At 45.2% G+C, this 23516-nt stretch overlaps 1 protein-coding gene across 2 annotated transcripts in view; it reads right to left on the bottom strand.

The window, feature by feature from the left end:
- Positions 1-3117, bottom strand: part of MYZAP (myocardial zonula adherens protein) — an 88862-nt gene extending 85745 nt beyond the window's left edge. Inside the window, exon 1 of one of the 2 annotated variants that reach the window (XM_081049405.1) lies at positions 2593-3117. In XM_081049405.1, the coding sequence (XP_080905531.1) occupies positions 2593-3018 (426 nt within the window). In that variant the 5' untranslated portion in view covers positions 3019-3117. The remainder of the gene's footprint in view (positions 1-2592) is intronic. The other variant, XM_081049406.1, reaches the window with a different exon arrangement.
- Between the last annotated feature and the right edge of the window lie 20399 nt (positions 3118-23516).

Here is a 23516-nt window from a genome sequence, read left to right as displayed (position 1 = left end):
GATTTTTTTTTTTAATTTCACAACCTCTCATGGCTAGCATCCATAAATGACTCTTAGAGCTTTGTTTATGAGCTGACAGAAATTATTCCCACCTGTTTGTTTTTTTCCTTAAGAGATGATTTCAGATAAGAAGGAAGTATACATTGTAGGTGACAGCCATTAAATGAAGAATAACTGGTGACCGTCTGGTCTAGCCACACCACCCTTGGCAGCTGACTCAGAGAATTCCCTGCTCAGTGTCAGCTGTCACCACCATTTCTGGTTGGCTTGAATGTCTGGACCAACACAGCCTGATTCCCCTGCAGCCCCTAATTTGGTAAGCTCTTTGGATGAAAGAGAAATCTGTTTTAATGGCTAACATGTTATTGTTCAAGACCATCCAACATCAGAGAGGAAAGACATACAGAGTTTACTGAAAAACTTTCAACTTCAGGACCACTTTTCATGATAACTTGTTTGGTCTACAATTTTATCTTCAAGAAATCCTGTTCTTGTTTTTTCAAAAAATTAACTGTTTTGCCCTAAAGCAGGTCCAGTACGCCATTGTTATACAGTATACACCAAGAGTTCCATTTAATGAATGATATTTCCTACTTTCAGTATCCCAATGTCAATCACCCTACAAATTCCTACTCGTCCTGTAAGACCAAACTCAAATGTCTCCTGCAGAGGGAGGCCTTCCTCAGATGCTTCAGGAAGAACCTGTCCTTTTAGCTTCTATCCAACTTTGTCAACATTCTACCCCATTATAACCACCACCACTTTGTATGATGGCAGTCTGTGACAATGTCTGCCTCCACAGAGAGAATGAACCACAATGCCTAGCCCTGCATCACACAGAGGGATATCTATAAATGTTGTTTAGTAGATCGATTAATCAAGCAAAGGATCACAGCCTCCCATGACGCCTCCCACAGACACATATAAACACAGATAGTACCTGTGACACTGGCAAATCATGAACAGAGTTGTAAATCATAAAGGGAACCCTAAAAACTTTAGATATCTTCTTCTCAGAACAAGTACCTGTGTGCTCAGAATGGCCCTACATGGTTTGATTCAGGGCCCTGACCCCTCCACTCCAAAGTATTTAGGCTGTCTTCTTCTCAATAGTGTGCCCACTGTTCTGGACACCAAAGCACTTATAACTAAAGAAATGGTAGGAAGTAAATATTTGAGGAAAACAATCTTCAGAAAGGTAACCTACTATACTAATCAAATTTGTATCCACCCACAATATCACTCTATCTGCCTCATCTGTCCTCATCTCTGAAGGGGGACTTAGACAATGTCATGCAAGTCATGCAATCTAGTTCCATGTATGACTGTCCAGGCTCAGGACTAGCTTTTCAGTGACTTCATTCTTTCTCAATAGAACTGTGTTCCAACTGAAAAGGTTTTCCATAGAAAAAGGCAAATACCCATCTTGGAGTAAGGCTGGAACTGTGGTTGGAAACACACTTGGACCTGATGGGGATCTTGTTTTAGGAAGCTAATGATTGAATAACCAGAAGAATTCTGTCAACCCTAAGTGTCTGGTTATGTGCACACACGTGCGCAAATACATACCCCAGAACCCATCACTTGGCCCATACCAAGGAGTAACAGAAAGGGCTAAAAAAAGGACAGCATATAAGGCAACTGTTAATCACTTGGCTGAGGTCTATAAAAAGCAAATACGCATGTCTACAAGACTAGAAAAAAGACTAGAGTACCAAAAAGGCCCTTGACGGGGACTTAACCAGCCATTTAGCTAACCCTTGGGGAAACATAATTAAAGATGTCTCAACCACAGAAAAGAGGCATCAAATGATAAGTACTGGATATCACGATGAAGAGATGAACGAAAAGCCACAAACCAAGGCTTGGCAGTGTGCTCTGAGACACTGACCTTGGAAGAGACATGGAAAGATACAACCGGCAAGTGCCTACCGTTTCTTTCCCAGAGCATCTGGAGAGGGAAGAAAAGATGTAACAAAGATCACAGAGAAACAGAGCATTTCCAAAGGGCAACCTTCCTGGAGATCGTGCCCAGGGCGGCCCCTGAGGCTACTGTGCTAATATTTAAATCAGAAAGAAGAAAGTGTTTTGCATAAACCCAAGTCACTTGCAACGGGGCTCCAGCTGCTGATCCATACTTTGTCAGGTGAAGCCTACCTTGACGAAGCCCACTCCAGGAGCAAGCAGTATTATTCTCTCTCTAGTGGGGACAAGTGACCTTTTTTTAACCGCTGGAAGGAAGAAAATTGGGGTGTTAAGATGTTCATTACCCTTGAGTCTTAAGCAAAGGACAGTACAAAAATGTCTCTGTTGCTTTTTAAACTGGTGCCACCAATAAACTTGGCTTGATAGAGATGTCAGGAAGGAGAGGAAATCTCTGGGAATTCCAGAAAGTCCCTAAACCCTTCTTGGAGCCTGGGGCGTCGTAAAGAAGGGTCAGGGCCAGAGCCGGGACAGAACCGGAAAGGGAAGCCCAGGGTGGGGCGTCAGGGCCAGGGGCTTGCGCCCGCGAGTCCCCACGCCCAGACCCCTACAGCGAGCAGCCAGCGCGGGAAAGCGGAATGGTGGCAGCCCCGGCCCCCAGCTACTCACCCTCCTGCTGGGCGCCCCGGGTGTCCTGGCGCCACCGCCCGAGAGCAGGGTGACCGTGGAAGTGGAGCGCAGCATTCCGCAGCAGGGGTCGGTGCCGGCACCGCAGGGTCCTCCGGGTGGAATCAGCGCTCCCAGCTGACTGCCTGCGTGGGGATGCCGCGAACCAGTAGCAGCAGCGGTGGGAGCCAGGCAGGAGGGGACCGGAGCAGCGGGGGAGGGGGCGGGGCCCGGGGAGGAACCGGGGGCGGGGCCCGAGCGCTCGCCCGACCTGTCCGGCTGCATTTTCTCCCGTGGGCTCAGACCCTGCCAAAGTTGAGTACCGTCCTCTATTTCCCCGCGCTGTCCAGGCGGGAAGGAGCCCTGGACCTCCTGGACGCCCAGGCTCTCTCTGCTGCCTTTGGTGTCAAGGTTCGCTGGCCCTTTCATCCTCACGGTACTCTGATTGCTCTAGGAGATTCTGCCACACCCTCGGGGATCCCTGGGACCTTCACCCCATGTCACTCATTCAATATTTATTGATTGTCTACCATGTGTCCCTCCCAGCAGCCAACACAGTCGTGGCCCCTATCCTCATGGAGTTTGCAATCTGGGGGGGACACAGAGATGACAGGTGTCAGGAATTTGGTGGAAGAGGAGATAACTATGGGAGCGTACAACTCTGCCTTAGAAGCTGACTTGTGTAGGAAAAGGCCTCCCAGAGGAAGTGATGATTAAGCTTAAGACCTGAAAAGTAAGTAGCATTAAACCACGTATAGAGTGTTTATCCTAACTGCTCCTTTTCAGCATTCACTGATTACGGTGGGTCAGGCTAGCAAGAACTCTGCAGGTATTACCTCATTGAATCCTCATAACCGGCCTTTGAGGTAGGCACTATTATTATCCTGTACCCCCATTTTGCAGATGAGGACACTGACTCACGAAGAGATTGAGTAACACAGCAGGGGCCCACTGGCTGGTAAGTGACACAGCAAGGATGGACTTTGCAGCCTTATCCTAGTGCCTTGCTTGTCCACTCATCCGCACCCGTAGCAGACGGAGGAGGAGTTCCAGGCCAAAAGAATTGGCATGTGCAAAGATGGGCATAAGGCAAGAGAAGGTATGGTATATTTCTGATGAACTGAAAATAGCACAGTGCAAGGGGCTAACGACAGAGAAGCAGTAGGTCATCGAGGCAGACCATGAACTTGGTGTGTTTTTCTTCAGGAAAGACAATCTCTCCCTACTCTCTTTTCAAAGCCCAGATCAAACATTGCCTCCCCACCAAGCTCCCCAGGACCCTCCTGCCCTGCACACCCACCCTCATGAACCTAGTAGCTCTTTGGGACTGTATACGTGTATTCTGTTAGAGTCATCTATATGTGTGTGTCCACTTCCTCAATGGTTAGCTTCTGGACCATTCTGGACCCCTACTGTGGCACCAATATGAAAGATGCCCAAGAAATGTTGCTGAACAGAATTCCAAATGATCCTATGAAACTGGCTCCATCAGCAGATGAGAAAACTGAGACCAGAGCTAATAAGTGACTTTCCCAAAGTCACCCAGCCCAGAATTTTACCATCTCTGACATCATCATCACTACTGCTGTGCCTGCATTTCAGGTGCTTGATATGCATTTTCTCATCAAATTCTCACCATGACCCAACAAGGTGGATACTGTCATCATCCCCATTTGCAAACGAGGATACTGAGGCCCAGGGATTTTAGGTGAATTGGTGAATTGCTGGAACTAGACCTCCAGTCTTCTAACTCCAGGTCTACTGCATTTTACTACACGCCCCGCTGCATCCTCCCACGCACTCACTCTTCTAAAAAGGTGTCCATCATTCATAAGAGGTGCTTTCCATCTACTTCCATGCAGTCCCTACTCCTGTGAGAGTTTTGTAAGACTAAAATCTGGGTCTGCGTTCAATAAAAAGTGGTCAACATGTAGCTATTGAAAGCCAACAGGGCTTAGAAATAGCCAACAGGGCTTAGAAATATCCGCGTGGTTACCTCCATAAAAAAAGGCTAATGATTACTGTTGTTTTGTTATGTTGCCCCGAGGAGAAAGAAAATAGGCTGCTGTTCAGACAGTCAAAGTAACCTGGCATCACCAACATCTGTGTATATTATGGCAGCCACTCAAGTGACCACCCAAGTCAGAGTGAGCATTTGAGAGGAAGCAGGGCCTATGGATTCATTTTCCTTCCATCTATCCAAGTCTTTTTCATACTGTTAACATAATACTTTTCAAACTGTATTATGATTTATTACAAAAGTAACTGACTGCATACCTGCTTGTGATCTCTTTGTGGAAACTGGATCTGTTTGCATCTCTGCTTGCCCAGTACCCAGAACAGTAATTGACATGTTGTACATGCAAAGTAAATGTTGAATGAATGAAGAAATGTTGTTACAGAGCAATACTTTGACTCAGTCATGGTCAATCAAAACAGAAACCAAGATCTTTGCCAATCCAGCTTCTAGGGCGGGCAAGAGTCTCCAAGCCATTTGCCAGCTGAACCAGCCAGAGCCCCAGAATGGTCCCAGCCAGGAAAGTTCCCCACATTGGCTGTCACTAAGAGCTGTGGGTGGTGGGATGGAGCACGTGCCAGGCTCTGGTTTATGCCACAGCCCCTCTCTGCCAGACCAATATGTAAGGAACTACAAGAGAGAGGAGAGTGGGAGGCTCCTGAAAATAGGAAAAGAGAAGGAAGAGAAATGGGAAGACAAGTAGGGATTGAGAAATCAATGGAAAGGTGACTCTAGAATGGAAAGGAAAAAAGTCAAAAATTAAGTCATAGTCACAGGTATCTATGAACAATTCTGGGAGAAGAAGATAAAAAAGAATGATCGACTCATTTCGAAAGTGGAACGAAAGGCTGAGCACTTCTGCCCCAGCCAGAAGTCCTCCGTGGTCTACAGACCTGAGAGTGGGAAGGGGCAGATGTGAGGGGGACAGGGCTAGAGCTCCGGTGTGGAGGGTCACCCTGTTCATGTTCAGCATTGCCCCAGTCTAGTGCAGGCCCTCACTGAGCATTGGGGACAGAAGATTGTCACTGTTTAGGCTGGAGGGCACAGGAACTGTGAAAGAATCATCTTAGCTGCCGTCCCTTCCTATCCACAATAATAGCCACATGTTCCTAAAAGCTGTCCTGCATCTTTCGGCTGAAGCACAGGTCTGTAGAAAATCTAGATGTCTGTATAAACACCCTTCCTTTTCTTGAAATCAATCACTGAATTGCACCTACTTCTCCCATCCTACTCCTTTCCTAGAATTCTCACTCATATCCTCCCAGCCTCTTCTTTCTGAACTGTCCCTTGTTGCTCTCTGCTGAACTCCCTCCAAGCTCTCCATTGGCATCTTTAGTTGAAGGGCTTGTCATGCGACCCATTTATCCAGCAAAGTCCTGAGCGGCAAAGACTACCGATATGTCTTAGCAGAAACAATCAGGAATCAAATCACTGGACAAGGACACAGGGCAGGTGAGCCCAAGCAATGCCAGGCTTCCTGATATTTCACGCCCTCTTCACTCTTACATCTCTGAGGCTTCCCTTTTCTTCCTCTTCCACTCAGCTGTCACAACATCCCAAAGTCCTGGCATATTCTCCCGTTCTGAATGCCAGAGACCCAACTTTCACAATTAAAAAAGGACACGTTTCCAACCTAAGGACAAGGGTATTGAATTACAAAGCTCCTTTGGATAAAATAGAACAAGAAACACCCCGTATTCACAGGGTGTCCGAGAAGTAGAGAACGGGACCTAGAGATAAGGAAAGCAGACTGAGAGGAACCCTATACCCTGGCCAAGTTACCCAGATACACAGTATTTATAAACCTGTCTAGACACGGGGTCTGGAACCTGCTGCTGACCCACCCTGGGGAATACAAACTCACTGAAAATAACTCTGCTCTCAACAGTTAACCCATGAACAAATGAACCACTGGCAGAGTAATAAGAAGCCAATTCATTGAAGAAATACGTACCAGGTGCCTACTGTGTGTCAGGCATTGGGGACACAGAAATGAGTTAGCTAGCCCCTGCTTTCTAGGAGTTCACATCAATTTGGGAAGAGAGACAAGTACTTAGTAAAATGATAGTTACACAGCACTTATTTTGTGCAAAAGCTGAAAATGCCTTGACTCATTTAATCTTGCCAGCAACTCAATGAGGAAGGTGCCATTATGTTCCCTATTTTGCAGATGAGGAAATCACGTCACAGGGAGGTGAAGTGACTTGCCTATAGTACCAATGCTGGTAGGTGGTGGAGCTAAGCTTCAGCGCCAGGAGAGATGGCTCTAGAGTCTGTGGACTTCACACTTCATCTGCTATACTGGGATAAGAGCAGACTTGAGGCATGTCCAAAGCTCTGTGGCGGGCAGAGAAGGAGGGAACTCACGCTGTAGCAGCAACAGAGAACAGGAAACGCTTCCTGGGGAGGGCATATAGAAGCTGGCCCTGAAGAATGAGGAAAGGTCAGAGTATTTAGGGGCTGAGGAGCCAGAGGAAACAGTGAGGTCAGAGGGTCTGGGAAATAACTGTGTGTTAGCCAGTTAGCTTGGACTGCAAGGCAGGAGGGAATGGCTGGACACAAAGTAGGGTGGGGTTAGACTGCAAAGGGCTTTGAATAAAGTTGAGAATCGATCTGCAGGTGATGGGGAGCTACTGAATGTTTGCAAACAGGACAGTAACATGATCTGGCAGCTTTGTACTCAACAGAGAGATGGGTACAAATGGAAGGCAGGGGCTGCAGGGCAAGTACAGTTGACTCTTGAACAATGTGGGGCTTAGGGGCACCAACACCCCCGCCCCCCCAGGCAGACAAACATCCACATATAACTTTTGATTCCCCCCAAATATAACTACTAATAGCCTACTGTTCACTGGAAGCCTTACTGATAACATAGGGGATTAACACATATTTTGTAGGTTATATATATTATATACTGAATTCTTACAATAAAACTAGAGAAAAAAAATGTTATTTAAAAAAAATCAAAAGGAAGAGAAAATACATTTACAGTCTTTATTGAAAAATATCTGTGTATAAGTGAACTCACACAGCTCAAGCCATGCTGTTCAAGGGCCAGCTGCACTTTGGCATCTGCTGAAATAGTGTTGCTAGGAGATAAAGAGGCTCTGAACTAGGGTGGTCAGTGGTGGTGGGAAAGAGGCGATGAAGGCAAAAGACAGAAAATCAACAGAACTCAGTAACCAACCAAAAGTTGGAGGATTTTTGTGAATGGAGTTCACCCTGCTGAGTAGTCAACCAGTAGTCCATCCTGAGGGAAGGGGAATCATTCTAGAAAACAGAAGGTGTCAAGGATGAGCGATTTCTCTCTCAGCCCTGGGGCTTTGTGTGTTAAGTCCACAGGGGCAAACATGGACACCCAGAGGAAGGCATTATTCTGACTCGTCCAAGTAACTAAATGGGCTGGTAATAGAAAACTCACAGGTGCAAAGGCAGAATTAATTTTTTCAGGAAGACATCCTGGTGACTGTCTTTAAGAGGAAATAGGCTCCACCCAATGTCAAAAAAAAAAAAAAAAAACCCCACAACACAGAAGGGAAGGAGTAAATCAGATGACAAACGTTAAAGGAATCCGGGGCCTCCCTGAGCAGTATGGCACAAAGAACAGCTCCCTTTGTCACCCATGTGCTTCCTTGAGTAATTTAGGAGATTCATTCCGAAAGAGACTGAATTGCTGACTGCTCAGTAAATCCCATTTGAACCAATTAAAATGTAACTAATACCTATATTTGAATTTTTACCAAAAATGGAATAGCTAATCTGTACCAGAGAATATTTCTTTTTTTTTTGGGGGGGGGGGCGGGGGGTAAAAATAAAAAGTCCTGAAATGTTTATATATGCATATTCATGTAGAACATCTAATACATCTTTTCATGCTGTGACTATCATCTTACATCAGCTTCTCCCAAAAGCAGACTCTGAGTCCAAAACTCATGTGTAGGGCATTATTGAGAAGGTGCTCCCAGGAGAAACCAGGAAGGGAGTGGAGATGCAGGAAGGGGAAGAGGTGAGCAAGGGCACCAGCTTAGAAAAAGTTCCAGCTCTGGAGTTCAAATTGCACTGAAGAGTTAGTCCTGCCTCCAGACAAAAGAGCTGTGTGTTTACTCCTACGCTAGTCAGTCATTCACTGGTATAGAAGTGGAGGACAGGGGACATATATCACTCCAAGGCACTTGTGGCACTCCACAGGGCAAGGAACTTCTATGTCCATGGAAAATCGTCTGAAGGTCACAGGTACAGACTATTAGCATCAAATCACACAAAAGCTGGGAAGCAGACACACAAAGCTGGTAGAAAAGGACCAGGAAGATTTGGGTGGGCACCAACCATATCCACCACATCTTGATTATCATATCTATATAAAATCTGGATATGCAAACAGATATTAAGGGGTATGTAACATGTCACTGCTCAGAGTAAAACCCCTGGAATAACAATAATCATACACTGCTGTGTGGCCTCGACAATCTGGTATAAAACAGTGTGAATACTGACAGTCTGAAAGAATCAGAGGAAATAACACTCAATCTACTGATGGAAGAGGCAGGGTCCAAAAAACTCAGGAGTCTAGAGCAAGGAGCAGAATCTGGCAAGATGGAATCCTGCAGGGATAAATCTATGGTCCTCCCCTTGGGTCCAAAGTCAACAATGGTGCCAGTGGAGTACCCGGGAGACCCAGCTCAGCAGCATCATGTACTAAGGATAACTGTGGGACTCAGCTTGGCCAGTAGATCCATAGAAGCACCCCCTTCAGTGACCCAGAACATCTCACCCAATTTTAAGTTGCATTTAGAGGAAGGTCTGGAACCAGAAAGGCAAAACTCCCTACTGTGTGCTGCTGAGCCCACCATGCCTGGAATGTGGACTTTAGCTCTGGATGCCATGATTTAAAAGGACATGGGCCATCCAAATGATTTTGGAAGAACATGACACAGATGATATAAGAACTTGACACTAAATAATGGGAGATGCAGGTGACAGAACTGGGAGTACCATCTCTAGAGAAGAAAAGGGCAAGGGACAAGTTAGGTGACGTCAATTCTTGAAGGACTGTGGTAGAGTGGTTAGATTTGGGTTATGTGTGACCCAAAGTGTCGAATGGGGCCCGGAAGGTAAAAGCTACTGGGAGATGGAGTTCATTGCAACCTAAAGAATAGCCAGAGTTAGCCAAGGAGAGGGGATAAAGGAAAGAAATTGGGTAGGGTAGAAATGATGGGTGGGGCTAACTTGATAGGCAGGCAGGGAATTCACCATCACTGGCACGTAGCTCTATCAGTGGTCTCCAAGCCCAACTACACAGCACATCCAGCTGGGGACTTGCAAACAATACATTTCTGGGCCTTGACCCACAGACATTCTGATTTAGTGGATCATCCAGCATCCGCACTATGACCAGGACCTGGGACCACTGGTGAAAACATGTCATCAGGATGATTTGAGGGACCTCAGGTATCAGGTATGGGAGAGGGCATAGAGTAGATGGTATTTATTCCCTTCAAATTCAAGAATCTGTGGCCCTGGGAGCAGGAAATGCTAGGTTTCACAGCAGATGAGTCAGTCTAAGGAACACTGTTTAATAGAGATCCTGGGCTTTGGAGCCAAACTAACCTGAGTTTACATTCAGGCTCTTCTACATGTTAGCTGAGGGGTACTGGGAAAGTCACTTCCATTCTCCAACCCTTAATCTCACCTGCAAAATGGGAGATAATATAGTCCCACCTCTTAGGCTGATTGTATGGCTTAAATGAACACACGAAATGTAAACTATATGACTACAGTATGTCATGAGGAAGATTCTAAAGAAAACCATGAATTGTCGCGTTGTTTTGGGGGAAATGCTGAGTGTGAAAGAGAATGAACACTTCTTTAGATTTGGAGCAACTTCTTCAAAGCAAATATATTGAGTGTTCCATACCAGTGCTAATATAAAACATTTGGGAAAGAATAAAAGCCATTCTTTTCCTATATTTGATTTGTTCTATTCAGAGATTAACATAAAGAACTTATCTGCTCAGCATGTAATGGAAGAGGATCATATAACTTCAAAACAAAACGGCATTCTTTTATTTTTTCCTAAGACCAACAATACTCCCTAACATTATTTTTCTACCTTTATACCTCTAATGAAATCATGCAAATAGGTTTCCTTTATAGCTGCTGAAGCAAGTATAAAGTTTTGTATTAAACGTGACCTAGGGATATGAACAATTATTTCCCTAAGTTCAGTTTCTGCTGTGACAAATATCTACCTGGCCTCATCCTGCTTGCAGGGGTCTTTCTGATATGCCCATAGTTACTGCAGACAGGTCTCTCCATGTGGTTGTGAAGGTTGTTCACAGCACCAGGGCTGCAGGCTAGAAGAGCTAGTGATCCCCTTGACAAGCTATGCCCCCAGCATGGGGCTGTGTCCACTAGAGGAAAGGTTGCCATTTCTAATCCACACACACCTGTATAGACTGACGTGGCCCTGCCTGGAATCGGGGGCAGGGGGTTCTGCTATTTCTGCGTCAGACCCCTTCTCCCTCCCCCACCCCCAAAAAATACCTGTCACACCCTTCCCTAGTTCAGTTAATGGGTACTCCATTCTAGTAGCTCAGGCTGAAATCCCTGGAGTCATCCCTGATTCCTCCCTTTAATCTCCTATTCTCCATTTTTTCTATCTGGCTTCACCTTCAAAACATGTCCCAAATCTAAGCACTTTTCATCACCAACGTTTACGCCATCATTATATCTCCCATGGATCCTTGAAACTGCCTCCTAACTAGTCTTCCTACCTCTGTCCCTGCCCTCCTAGAGTCCAAATACAACACAGAAGCCACCACGATGCTTCTTCACCCACATGCCTCTGCACAAATCCTTCCAGTGGCTTCACGGCTCTTCAGATAAAAGACCAAGTCTTGTGCGTTTGGTTTGTGTCCATCTCCCCTAATATCCAAGGTCTATGGCACGGGTGTTAGTCTGTTTTGTTCATTCCTTGAATCCCAGAATCTACAATAGCACCCGGCACAGAATAGACATCAGCAGCTCACTCTTGAATGAATGAGTGAGCAGTCCTCTGCTCTGATCCCCGGGACTGCAGCAGGCTCAAGTCAGCCTACCCAAGGTCCCAGCACCTTTGGATGGGAGTGGTGTTGGGCTCCAGTGCTCACCATTGGAGAAACATCTACACTGTTACCCCGAAAATAAGACCTAGCTGGACAATCAGCTCTAATGCGTCTTTTGGAGCAAAAATTAATATAAGACCCAGTATTATATTATAATATTATATTATTATACCCAGTATTATATTATATTATATATTATTATATTAAATTATATTATGCTATGTTATGTTATATTATATTAGACCCAGTCTTATATTGTAGTAAAATAAGACCAGGACTTAACACTAATTTTTGTTCCAAAAGACACATTAGAGCTGACTGTCCGGCTAGGTCTTATTTTTGGGGAAACACAGTATGTCTGGTCCAAACCTCCCTCTGATATGGCTATTTCTGCCTGCCCCCTGCAACACGTCACTTTATTACCTCCCCTTCTAGAATAAATGTCACCAATATCTCAATAAGTCAAAGCTTTAATGCACAAAGGAGCTTCTGATGTGGACCTACAGAAAAGGCCCTAGATCAAGGGAATAACAAGCCTTGGGCAAAAACCGGAGAATAAGGAAAAATATTTACAGCAGTGAAAACAAGGGATAAATTAATCACTCTACCAATTGTGCTGCAACATGCCTTAACTTGATTGCTCTCATTTACAAGTACTGTATTTCCATACTCTACCACTCTCTGCAATTGTGAGTGAGCCTTTGATGTCAGAGACTACTCATTCATCAGAACAGACATCTGGGTGATCCAGAGAGACGGCACACAGTCCTGGGTCCCAGGTGCTTAACAATGGCGACAGGGCTGAGGGTACGGGAGGAGTTGGAGACTGCAGCTTCTGTTCCCTGGCAAGTGGGTTCTCTCTGCCTTCCACACAAACCCCTCAGCCAGGATGGGATGGGGTCAGGCTCTGCCCAGAGTGGCAAAAAGGGAACGTCAGGATCTGCCTCAATGCTGGGATGATGAAGAGATTGAGTTTAGCTAAAAGGTGAGAGAAGAGGTGGGCATTTAAGCAACTTGTGGTCACAGCCCAAACCATTAATCTGGAGCAGAGAGTTGAAGGTGAAATAGCTGCTCATTCTCCCAGGTGGACTGAGCCCAGTGACAGGGCATCCCAGGGGAGGTCTGGGAAGCACCACAGTGGCTGCCAGCGAGCTGCAGGACCGCAGGAAAGGAGCAGGGTTCAGGACACATGGCCCACATGGCCCTGTTTGCCTGGGATGTTCTCAGCATTAGTACTTGAAGTCCTTTGTCTCAGGAAGTTCCATTAGTTTCAGGCAAACCAGGACCAAGAAGCAGGAAGCCACAGAAGCAAGGCCAGACCCAGGAGTGCAGAAGGGATACAGAATGATGACTGTAGTAGAGTAATGCAGACAGAAAGCCTGGTTGTTATGTTTGGGGGGGGGGTATTAAGTCTTCAAAATCCAGTAAGTATGTTACGGTCACAGCACATTTCAGCTTAGACTGGCTACATTTCAAGTGCTCAATAGCCCAGCTAATAAGAGGAGGAGCCAGAATAGGGATGCCTTCCTCGGACCCTAAGTGAGTGCCATCCCTACGGTTGTAAGAACCAGGACAGAGAAGAGAAACGGCTCAGAAAGAGGTAAGGTTAAGAGCCTCCAAGGAGATTTAGAGGTGTTCCATTAAAAAAATAAATAAATAAAATTCTGTAGTCAAATAAAATCGGGAAAATCTAAGTTAAACAGAAGTAGGCAGGTTTAAGAGGGGGTAATTGCCCTAAAGCAGTTGGAGCATCTTCCAAAGATAAATAACTAAGCAGGGTTTCTCCAACTTAACTGACCACAGGATCCTCCCCAGCCCACAGAAGAACTAGTGCTTCAACCTCATAGGAAGCTAGCAAAACGCAGACCCCAGCTGGGGAGACACGGCTCCGAGGCAGCTGAGGAACATGCCTAATCTGGAAAGAGAGTCTGATTGTGTGGGTTAATAATTGTCAAGCCCCGAAGCCAGCTCGAAGGACAAAGTCGCAGTTCTAGACATGACAGCCCTCATGAAGCTCTGCTGTCGCCAACACAGGGATGGGTCTGGAGTCATCCATTTATCAGCGGTTAATGCACTGCGGCTGAGGACTGCTGTTGGTCACAACAAGTGCCCTGGCTAAAGGTCAGCTTAGCTTATACCCCTCCCCCCAGAGAAGGGAGGGGCCCAACTCACCCAGGGAGTGTGGTGATGAGAAGCCACTGACCACATAACCGGCACTAAACACTGAACAGCTGTGCGAGTAGGTAGAGCAGCCACCATTGTGATCTCTATGGCTTCCACATGTGTGTTGAACACGGTGAGAGAAAAGGCAGCTGGATTTGATCTGACAGGGAATAGAGGAAGCACAGAAGGTTCTGGGACTTTCATGGGCCTGGCACCAGCAAAACAGGCTCACTTTGTGGAGCCTTGTGGAGAATTGCCAGAGCCCTTGGGGGAAGCTGAGAGGCAGTCTTCTTCAAGGGCATTTTATACTCCGTGGACAAGTCACTGTCGGAGCACAAAGAGGAGTGAAGCTTCAAGGGCTTATGTTTAAGTTCTCACTAGGTATGAGGTGTGCGCCTCCTGAGGTGGTCCTCAGGAGTGTGGAAGGGCCAGTGAACTGGAGGCAGGACACCTAGGCGCCGTTGGTGGCTCTCACACTCTGCATCGTCACCTCTCTGGGACTTCACCCTTCCAAGTGGGAACTGAGGAGGGCTTGGGACTGGATGCGTCTAAGGCTGCTTTTTAGTGTAGGCATTCCAAAAGCATCCAGAAACCAAATGATTCCCAAACATTTCTTTGTTGTTATTCAGGTTACAAACTGCCAACCGATTTCTCCAAATCGTAAGCACTTTATTTTTACAATAGTCAGAATCTGTGGCACTGGACAGAGTTGCAGGCTAGGTTCTGGAGAAACCTAGATAGACTAGGTCCTTCACTGGCTGTTCAGAAAGAGCCGCCTACACCGAATGCGCTACCCACCCCCACAGTCACAGCCTGGCAGCCTTGGACTATTTTCACGTTCTGGAACAGATACCTTTACACCCCTATGCTCCCAGGTACCTTGCGTTTCTTGGGACACGCTCTGAGGTCAGCTTGTGTGCAGAAGGGTCCTGGAGGGAGCAACGCAGGACTGGTGGAGGAAGCACTGGCCTGAGATGCAGTCACACCAGAGCCTCCGCTGATCCCACAGGGGCTCTGGAGCTGGAATGGCCCTTCAGAGATGAATGGCTCAACTGAGGCAAGGGGGCTGAGCTTTTGCACCCAGCTTCCCCTGGGAAGGGGGCCTAACACTGGGCACGGCAGCTCTCCCCAGTTGAGGGCAATTCCGGTACACCATCAGCATCCACAAGTCCCTGCAGCTGGGGCAGTGAGAGGGCTGTGGGCCGCATCCCCCACAGGGCCTGCTCTTGTGCTCCCCTGCCGTCCCTTGTCTCCCCCGCTTCTCCCTCCTGTCACTGCTGGTGCAGGGTCTCCTCAGTGTTTAGGGAACCAGGAACTCCTAGAGGGTAGGGCTGCCTCATGCAGCTCCGTTGTATCAAATATTCACATGGCGCCGGTCAAGTAGCAGGAAGGAAGCAGAATACACTGAATAAGAGTGAGGTCTCTGCATCTGACTATGAGTTCAAATTCCCAGGCTACCCATTATGAAGACAGTCAATTTCCTTCTCTGAGCCTCAGTTTCTCAACCTATAAAATGGGGAAAATGGTTATTATCACTGCCTTTAGGTTGTTAGGATTAAATGAATGATATAAGTAAAACGCCTGGCACGTGGCAAGTACTTAACAAAGGAAAGGAAAGGAGGAGAGAATACTGTCTCCTGTAGCCTTTTCTCCCTCACCTATTAGCAAGGATCTGATTATTCAGTTTCAGGAGGGGGTGGGGGAGAAGTCAGGGATGAAGGCACCTCGAGTAGGTGTGGCCATGAGAAGGCATCCTGGGGAAGCCACGGCCCTTAGCAGTGTAGACGAGTAGAGGAGAAATGAGGCCAGAAGCTGGGGCTGTGGTGGTCAGAGTATGGACAACTGGGGAGACCCTATGGAGGGCAGGAAGTTGAGGGAAAGACCCAGGGATAAGCTTAGCCTAGCTGTGAGACCTCAGTCCCGTTTCACATGTCATCAGTGTCTTAGCCCATCATCAGGACACTATATTCACAAATTATCTCTGAAAACACTATCTCCTCCATGCTTATTATCTCCCCCAGACAACCTTCTCAGCGAATAAGCAGATAGACATATCATAAATGCCAGGCGTTTCCTCCCTCCCCAGTTTAGATTTTAGGACAATGAACTTATCATTGTTGTATCACATGGGCCACCACATATATCTCTGAACATAGGAAATGGCCTGAGGAGAGGGGGCTGGAGAGCCTGGCTCCCCTGTATCCTGTCTCTCCCAGGGCCAGGCTGGGCCGGATACCCCATTGGAAGCCTACTTCCACCCGTCTCCATCCCCTCCCTCAACAAAACCATCCAGGAGAGAAACATTTTCCTGTCCTGGGCAGTGAGAGACCTTTGTCCTGCCTATATGAGGGTAAAGGGGGAAGCTACACCATGACTGGACAATAAACTCTCCGGTTTCCTTGCAGATGTCAATGCAGTCTCCTCTAACATGACTCTGTTCAACACATTTATATTCACATTGTGGGTATTTTATTTTACATTGTGTCATTTTATTTCATTTTGCTTCAAACCCTACAGGGTGCAGACAAATCCCAACATGCCAGGAGTTAAAGCTCCATAGAGCACCCTTATTTGTTATGAATACTTGACTAACATAAAGCTTCCTCAGTTCAGCTGACCTGGCACAGCATTCAGGCCAGTTTGAAATGGGGATCAGAATTCAGCCAACTAAAAACTAAAATAAATCACACGGCTTGGCAGAACCATGTACACCTTCGTACAGTCACTTATTTTGCCATCTATTCATTTACTAATTCAATGGTAAATGTATCAAGTACATTATAGTGTATTGTATTGAGTATTTTCGATGTGCCAAGTATTGTCCTAGGGCTATAGGAAATGCAGGGTGCATGAGAATCATTCCCTGCCCTTGAGAAGCTTACAGTCTAGAGGGGTCAGTGGAGAACAGGGCAGGGCTGCATGAAACAATGATCATTTGGAGCCTAAGATGGTAGCAGAAGATGGGAGGTAGAGAGAATGACAGGGAAGGTGGCTAGGCTCCTAATACGCTGATATACACCGACTGTTGGTTGCCATAGATTTTGCCATTAAATTTTATCCCAAATTTTTAAATACCACTGAAGCATATTAAGCAAAGGGGTCCCATCATGACATGTTTCCATCAGACTGTAAACAGCAACCCAACACTGATCAAATGAGGGATGAAGACAAAGAGCATAGCTTATTTAGTTGTATGTCCCCAACCACCAGCATGTACCATTCAAATGAAGCCAAATAAATATTTGGTGAAAAATGAACAAGTGCATGGAGATGTTTCAGAATAGCAGAAGAGATGGCATCTCTGGAGATGACAGGAATAGGGACTTTGTGAAGTTTGGAAAATATTGGAATACCTACAATGGGACTCCAAGAGATGACAAGCAAATGATGGATGAAACGATTGCTAGGCTACTCAATATCAATAGCCATCAGGAAAATGCAAATCAAAACCATAATAGGATATCACTTCACATACACTAAAATGGCTAAAATCAAAAAGACGCATAATAACAAGTGTTGCCAAGGAGATAGAGAAATTGGAACTCTCCTACATGGCTGGTGGGAATATAAAAGGATGCAACCACTTTGGAAAATAATTTGGCAATTCCTCAAAAGGTTAAACACAGACTTAACATAGGATCCAGGAATTCCACTCCTAATTATATACCCAAGAGAAATGAAAGCATATGACTATTTACAATTGTACATGTATGCTCTTAATAACATTATTTATTTATAGTAGCCAGAAAGTGGAAACAACCCAATGTCCACCAACTGATAAATGAATAAACAAAATGTGGTATATTCATACAATGGAATATTATTTGGCCGTAAAAGGGAATAAAGTGTTAGTTAATACATACTACAACATGGACGAACCTCGGAAATATTTAACATTAATATTAATAAATAAAATAATTAATAAATATTAATTAATATTAATAAAATATTAATATCAAGTGAAAAAAGAAAAAACAGTCATGAAAGACCACATATTGTATAGTCTTGTTTACATGAAATGTCCAGAATAGGCAGATCTAAAGAGAAACATGTAGATTTGTGGGTGCCTGAGGTTGGAAGAGGAGCTTGGAGAAAATGGAGATTGACAGCAAAGGGTATCGGGTTTCTTTTGAAGGTCAGAAAAATGTTCTAAAATTGATTGTGCTGATGATTGTGCCATTCTATGAACATAAAAACTATAAATTTGTACACTTTGAATGAACTGTATGGTATGTGAATTATGTCTCAAGAAAACTATTACAAAAAAAACACACCAGACTGCCATGCATAATTGTTGATAAAACTTACACACACACACACACACACACACACACTGTCTCTGACGTCAGGCTATGGGGAGGTCCAGTTGGGGAGTATGGTGACTGTAGCAGAGACTGGCTGTCGGATTCTCGAGCTTCCTCTGAGCAGCCCCAATGGTCAGATAAAAAGACAGAGCCAATAATAGCTAACAGTTGCTGAGAGCATCTGTGAACTAGGCACTATAGAAAGTTCTACTGACATTATCTCATTATGTGTACGTATACATATATATATATATATATATATATATATATATATATATATATAATTATATATCACATCCTTCCCAATGAAGTAGGCAATCTCACAAACCCATTTACAATGAAGGAAATTGAATTTTGAAAAGATTAAGTCACTTGCCCACAGTCTTACAGGTTGTAAGGAAGGTGCGGGGTCGACATCCCAGGCAGCCTGCCTCTGAGCACATGCCCTTAATTCCTGGTCAATGCCATCTTCCTTAAGGGTGGGGGCTGGAGACACAGGAGAAGGTCAAAGAGAGTGGGGCATGAGCGCACTGGAAAGGCCCAGGCACCTGTGGGCTCAATGAGGGTGAAGAAATGGTTCTGTGAGTATGACAGTGGCATGCAGAGCTGCAGCATAAACTAAGGAATTTGTGCTTACAACTCTGACTTAGTTTTTGGAGATGGGGTAGTTTAAAGCTTGGTGCATTCCAAGGTGTGGTGTAAGTGGGGCTGAATAAAGAGCTTGGGGGTTAGTCGTGGGGCTGTGACAGGGATGACAGTTGCTCATCGTCCCAGATGGCAAAATAACTGAAGTCTTCCAAATCTCAAAACTCTATGAATTTTGGAGGGATATACATGCCAAGGACATTCCCAAGGGAATGTTTAAGGGAACTCTGTCACTTCCCAACCAAATGTGGAGACAAAACATGCAAGAACCAGAACCTTGAAAAATACAATTACTTCTGTCAATGGTTCCCAAACTTTCCATCACCAATTACAACTTAATGAGTAATTAAATTGTTTTCTACATTTTCATTAATCAGATAGATTTATAATTGTAAATTAGAGCTTCTGATCAGCTGAGACCACCCACCTTGCCTGGCTGGGTTGCTAGAAGCCCCAAGTTAAGAAACTGACCTCGTTGGCCAATGCAGCAGTACTTGGGAAGCTGTAGAATTTCTTTCTGTCAAGCTTTCCAGAATAGTGGAATAGCTTGCAGGTCCCCTGAGTACACCTGCAGCCCCCTGAGGGTACTCCGGTCTTCTGTCAGGAACACTGTCCTCACCTCGTCTCCTCTGGTTAGGGCTGGCTTGTTGCAGGCAGTGGGAAGGGTTGGGACAGCTGTAGATTGGGCCTGGGTTTGGGATCCTAAAGGACAAGGTGCTACTTAGTCAATGTACTGAATGGAGGCTAAGGCATTGAGATTGCATCAACACCTCTCCCCAACCTTCTAGAACAGTGCCAAGTCTGTGTGACTTTGTTCTTTTCAATAAAAGCAGTGCATTAGGCCTAGAGTCTAGGTTGGCGATGTCCAATAGAAATATAACGAGAGCTATTTTTGTGATTTTAAATTTTTCCAAGAGCCACATTATTAAAAAGTAAAAAGAAACAGATGAAATTAACTCTAATATTATATTTTTAAGCCAAAATATCCAAAATATTATTTCAACATTAATACTAAAGTTCCTATTAATAATAGTAAAATAGTAATGAGACATTTTATGTTTGGGGGGGGGTATTAAGTCTTCAAAATCCAGTAAGTATGTTACGGTCACAGCACATTTCAGCTTAGACTGGCTACATTTCAAGTGCTCAATAGCCCAGCTAATAAGAGGAGGAGCCAGAATAGGGATGCCTTCCTCGGACCCTAAGTGAGTGCCATCCCTACGGCTGCACAAGTCCTATGTGTGTTCCAACACAAATAAAGGGCTTCTGGGAACATACCCTTAAAGATCACCTGTTCAGCCACCCATCCAGGGTGTGACTGCCTGTTGATGCAGTCTGGGGTCTGCAGGGACATCCCAGAATGAGACAAAGCCCCTCAGGGAAGCCAGAGACCAGGGACCTAAAGTCTGTTCACTAGATGACCCCCCTTTGAGCTCGACAAAGAGCATGTGCTTCCCACTGGGACCTCCCTTCTGACTTTCCAGAACCTGGCTCTCATGTTGCTCACCCTCTTCCAAGTGTCTGTCCAGCTGCTCCATTCAGGTGCAAACTCAGTGGCTATTTTCTACTCTGAGGACTGGGAATCAGACAAACGAAGCAGGCACAGGCCAGGGAAAGCATAGAGAAGCAATGGAGAGAAAGAAATTTCTGGATTCCCTATGGTGCCCCTGTCCCTGGTTCAAGTTCCTTGCTCGTGGGCTCTCCAACCCTAGAACAAGTTCTTTTTGTCACTTATGGTAACCCCAATGGTTTTGGGGTGCTTGCAGCTAACAGCCCAGCTTCACCCAGAGGCCCCAGAGCACATTCCTATCTGGCAGGAGCCACAGGCTCCAGGACCCTGCAGACTTTGCTCCGGTTCCTCTCTAATGGCAGTGGGGTCACTCCAGATTTTCCCCACAGCCCCTCAGCATTTCTGGGGATTTCTAAGCCCATTTTAGGGAGAAGGGCAGAGAAGGACGCGTGTGCCCCTTTGTATGGTCTGCGGGGAGTGCTGGGCTCTGTGCTCCTGCTATCTCCTCTGCACTGCCATGGAGGCCTCAAGACCTCTGTGGGCCTCTGTCCTGTCCACCTCACACCTGGAGCTCTGTCTCTCCTGGGAGCCCCAAGCTGCCCACAAGTCCTCTCTAATCCCCAGCTGGTATCTCATGCTCCTTGCTCTGCATTCCCACACCTTTCACTGATCCCACATCTTTCTGCCTTGCTTTAATTGGTAAGTTGACTGCATGCCCAACTCCCTTACTTGGTTAGAACTCCTTCATGGCGAGAACAGTATTAATCACCTTTCATTTTCTCAGGTTTCTCCCACCCACCTTCCTCTCTGTGCCCAGTAAGTAACAGGCGCTCAATACATGTTCATCGAAGGAAAGGACAGGAAGGAAGGAGCAAGGGAGGAAGGGAGGGCAGAAAGAAGGATCCTTAGGCCAGTCATTTAAAGTACAAGACAACATCTGATCACATTAAATTCTGGACCTGGCTTGACTCCAGCATGACCTTCCCAAGGAAACACAGCCAGCCACTGCTTTGTCATCCAAACTGCAGCCACCATGGTGCAGTAAGGAGCAGCCCAGGAAGGACATCATTTCTGGGAAACCAACAGCAAGTCCCCATCTTTCAAATCCTGAGTTCCCTAGAGGATCCTGCCACTCTGACATGTTTCTGCATATGCGTTTGCTACAGTGTGCACGTCTGTGTGCAGAACAGGGACAGCCTTGAAGAGGGATGTTCTAAAATTGAAACCAACCCATTTAGAGATTTAGAAAATGGATCTACTAAATTCCAAGTAAATGTTTTGTGAGAGCCTAGCTATTCCAAGTGGTCCACTGGGCTCTGGGAAGACAGTGGTCAGCAAAATAAGCACAGACCAAGTCCTTGTGGAGTTGGAAGACTGTTGGGTCATTTGCATGAAGCAAACTCTAAAGAAAATCAGAGCTGGGTGGCCGGATGGTTCAGTTGGTTAGAGCTTGAGCTCTGAACAGCAGGGTTGCCGGTTCGATTCCCACATGGGCCAGTGAGCTGCGTCCTCCACAACTAGATTGAACGACAACAACTTGGAGCTGATGGGCCCTGGAGAAACACACTGTTCCCAAATAAAATTTTTTAAAAAAAGAAAAAGAAAGAAAATCAGAGTTTAAAGGCAAGTAAATATTAAATATTTGTTTGGAGAAGCAAAAGTGAGATAATAGAAAAAGGTTTGGCTTCAGACAGAATCAGAATTGATTTCTGTAAACACCAGCTATTGACTTTATTTAAAAGAAATAAAAGTTACACATATGCATGGTTTTAAAAATCCAATGGTTCTACAAGCTTTGTAATGAAAACAAGCTTCTCCTACTCCATCCTCTAACCCAGATTGCCACTCTCTAGACATAAACACTCTTAGCTCTTTATTCTCTTATATATTTCTACATGGTAGACACCCCCCTTATCTGCAGGGAATACATTCCAAGACCCCCAGTGGATGCCTGAAACTGCCAATAGTATCAAACCCTACATACATTATGTTGTTTTTTTCTATACATACCTACCATGATAAAGTTTAACTTATAAAGTAGGTACCGTAAGAGATTAACAACAATAACTAATAATAAAATAGAACAATTATAGCAATATACTGTAATAAATTTATGTGAATACGGTCTCTCTCTCTCTCTCTCTCTCATAACTAATCTGATAACTGAGACAGCTATTAAATGACTAACAGGCATGTATACAGCATAGATATGCTGAACAAAGGAATGACTCATGTCTTAGGCAGGACAGAGTGGGACAGTGAGAAATTTCATCACGCTATTCAGCATGCAATTGAAAGCTTATAAATTGTTTATTTCTGGAATTTTCCATGTAATATTTTTGGACCATGGTTGATGGAGGGTAACTGCAACCATGAAAAGTGAAACCACAAATGAGCGGGGACTACTGTATATTCCAAAGACACACTGACATGGCTATATCTAGATCTTGTTTAGATTTTAGATCTTATCTATCAACTCTCCATACGGAAGCTGAAGTTTTGGTCTCTTAAGTCTCCCTGTCCACTTCCCCTCCTCCATTCTCCAAATAGAGTGATATCATGATTTTGGTTAAATTACTATTCAATGCGTATACCCTATTGCCACGTGCTAATCAGGCCATGAAGTGCACCTATATAGTAATATTTTCTTTCTTACACAACTTTTTGTTTTTCCTAGAGTTAACAGGTATCACTTATTCTTCATTTATTTAACTTTCTATGTACTTATTGCTAACTCATCACTAACTTGCCTTCAAAAGTAGCAATCGCTTGGTACAACAAAAACTGATTTCATCCTGTATCAGTGGCGTCGTTTTCTGGAGACAGCTCCCACCCCACTTCCTGGTAGAGCTCTCCAAACTCCTGCTCCAGCCTGGACTGGTTGTTCTCCGAGCCACCCCCCAGCACCAGCTTGAGGCTACCCTCACCATCATCCTGGGGATTCCTCGGGTGTATCTTGGGATAGATCACCTGCTTCCTTTATCTCATGTCTTCCTCTTTCTCGGATAATGCCCTAATTTTGGGGGAACACCGCCCCCCACCAGGATAAACATAATTAAAGTTTTCCAAACTTTGCATTTCTGAAACTGTCTTGATTGATGGTTTCGATGTGTATAGAATTCCAGGTATAAAAAAAAATCATTCTCTCAGAATTTTGAAGGTTTACTTCATGGTTTTCTAGCATC

Source organism: Rhinolophus hipposideros (genome assembly GCF_964194185.1).
Source record: "Rhinolophus hipposideros genome assembly, chromosome: 5".
NCBI lineage: Eukaryota > Metazoa > Chordata > Mammalia > Chiroptera > Rhinolophidae > Rhinolophus > Rhinolophus hipposideros.
This window is presented reverse-complemented; position numbering and strand designations above follow the sequence as displayed.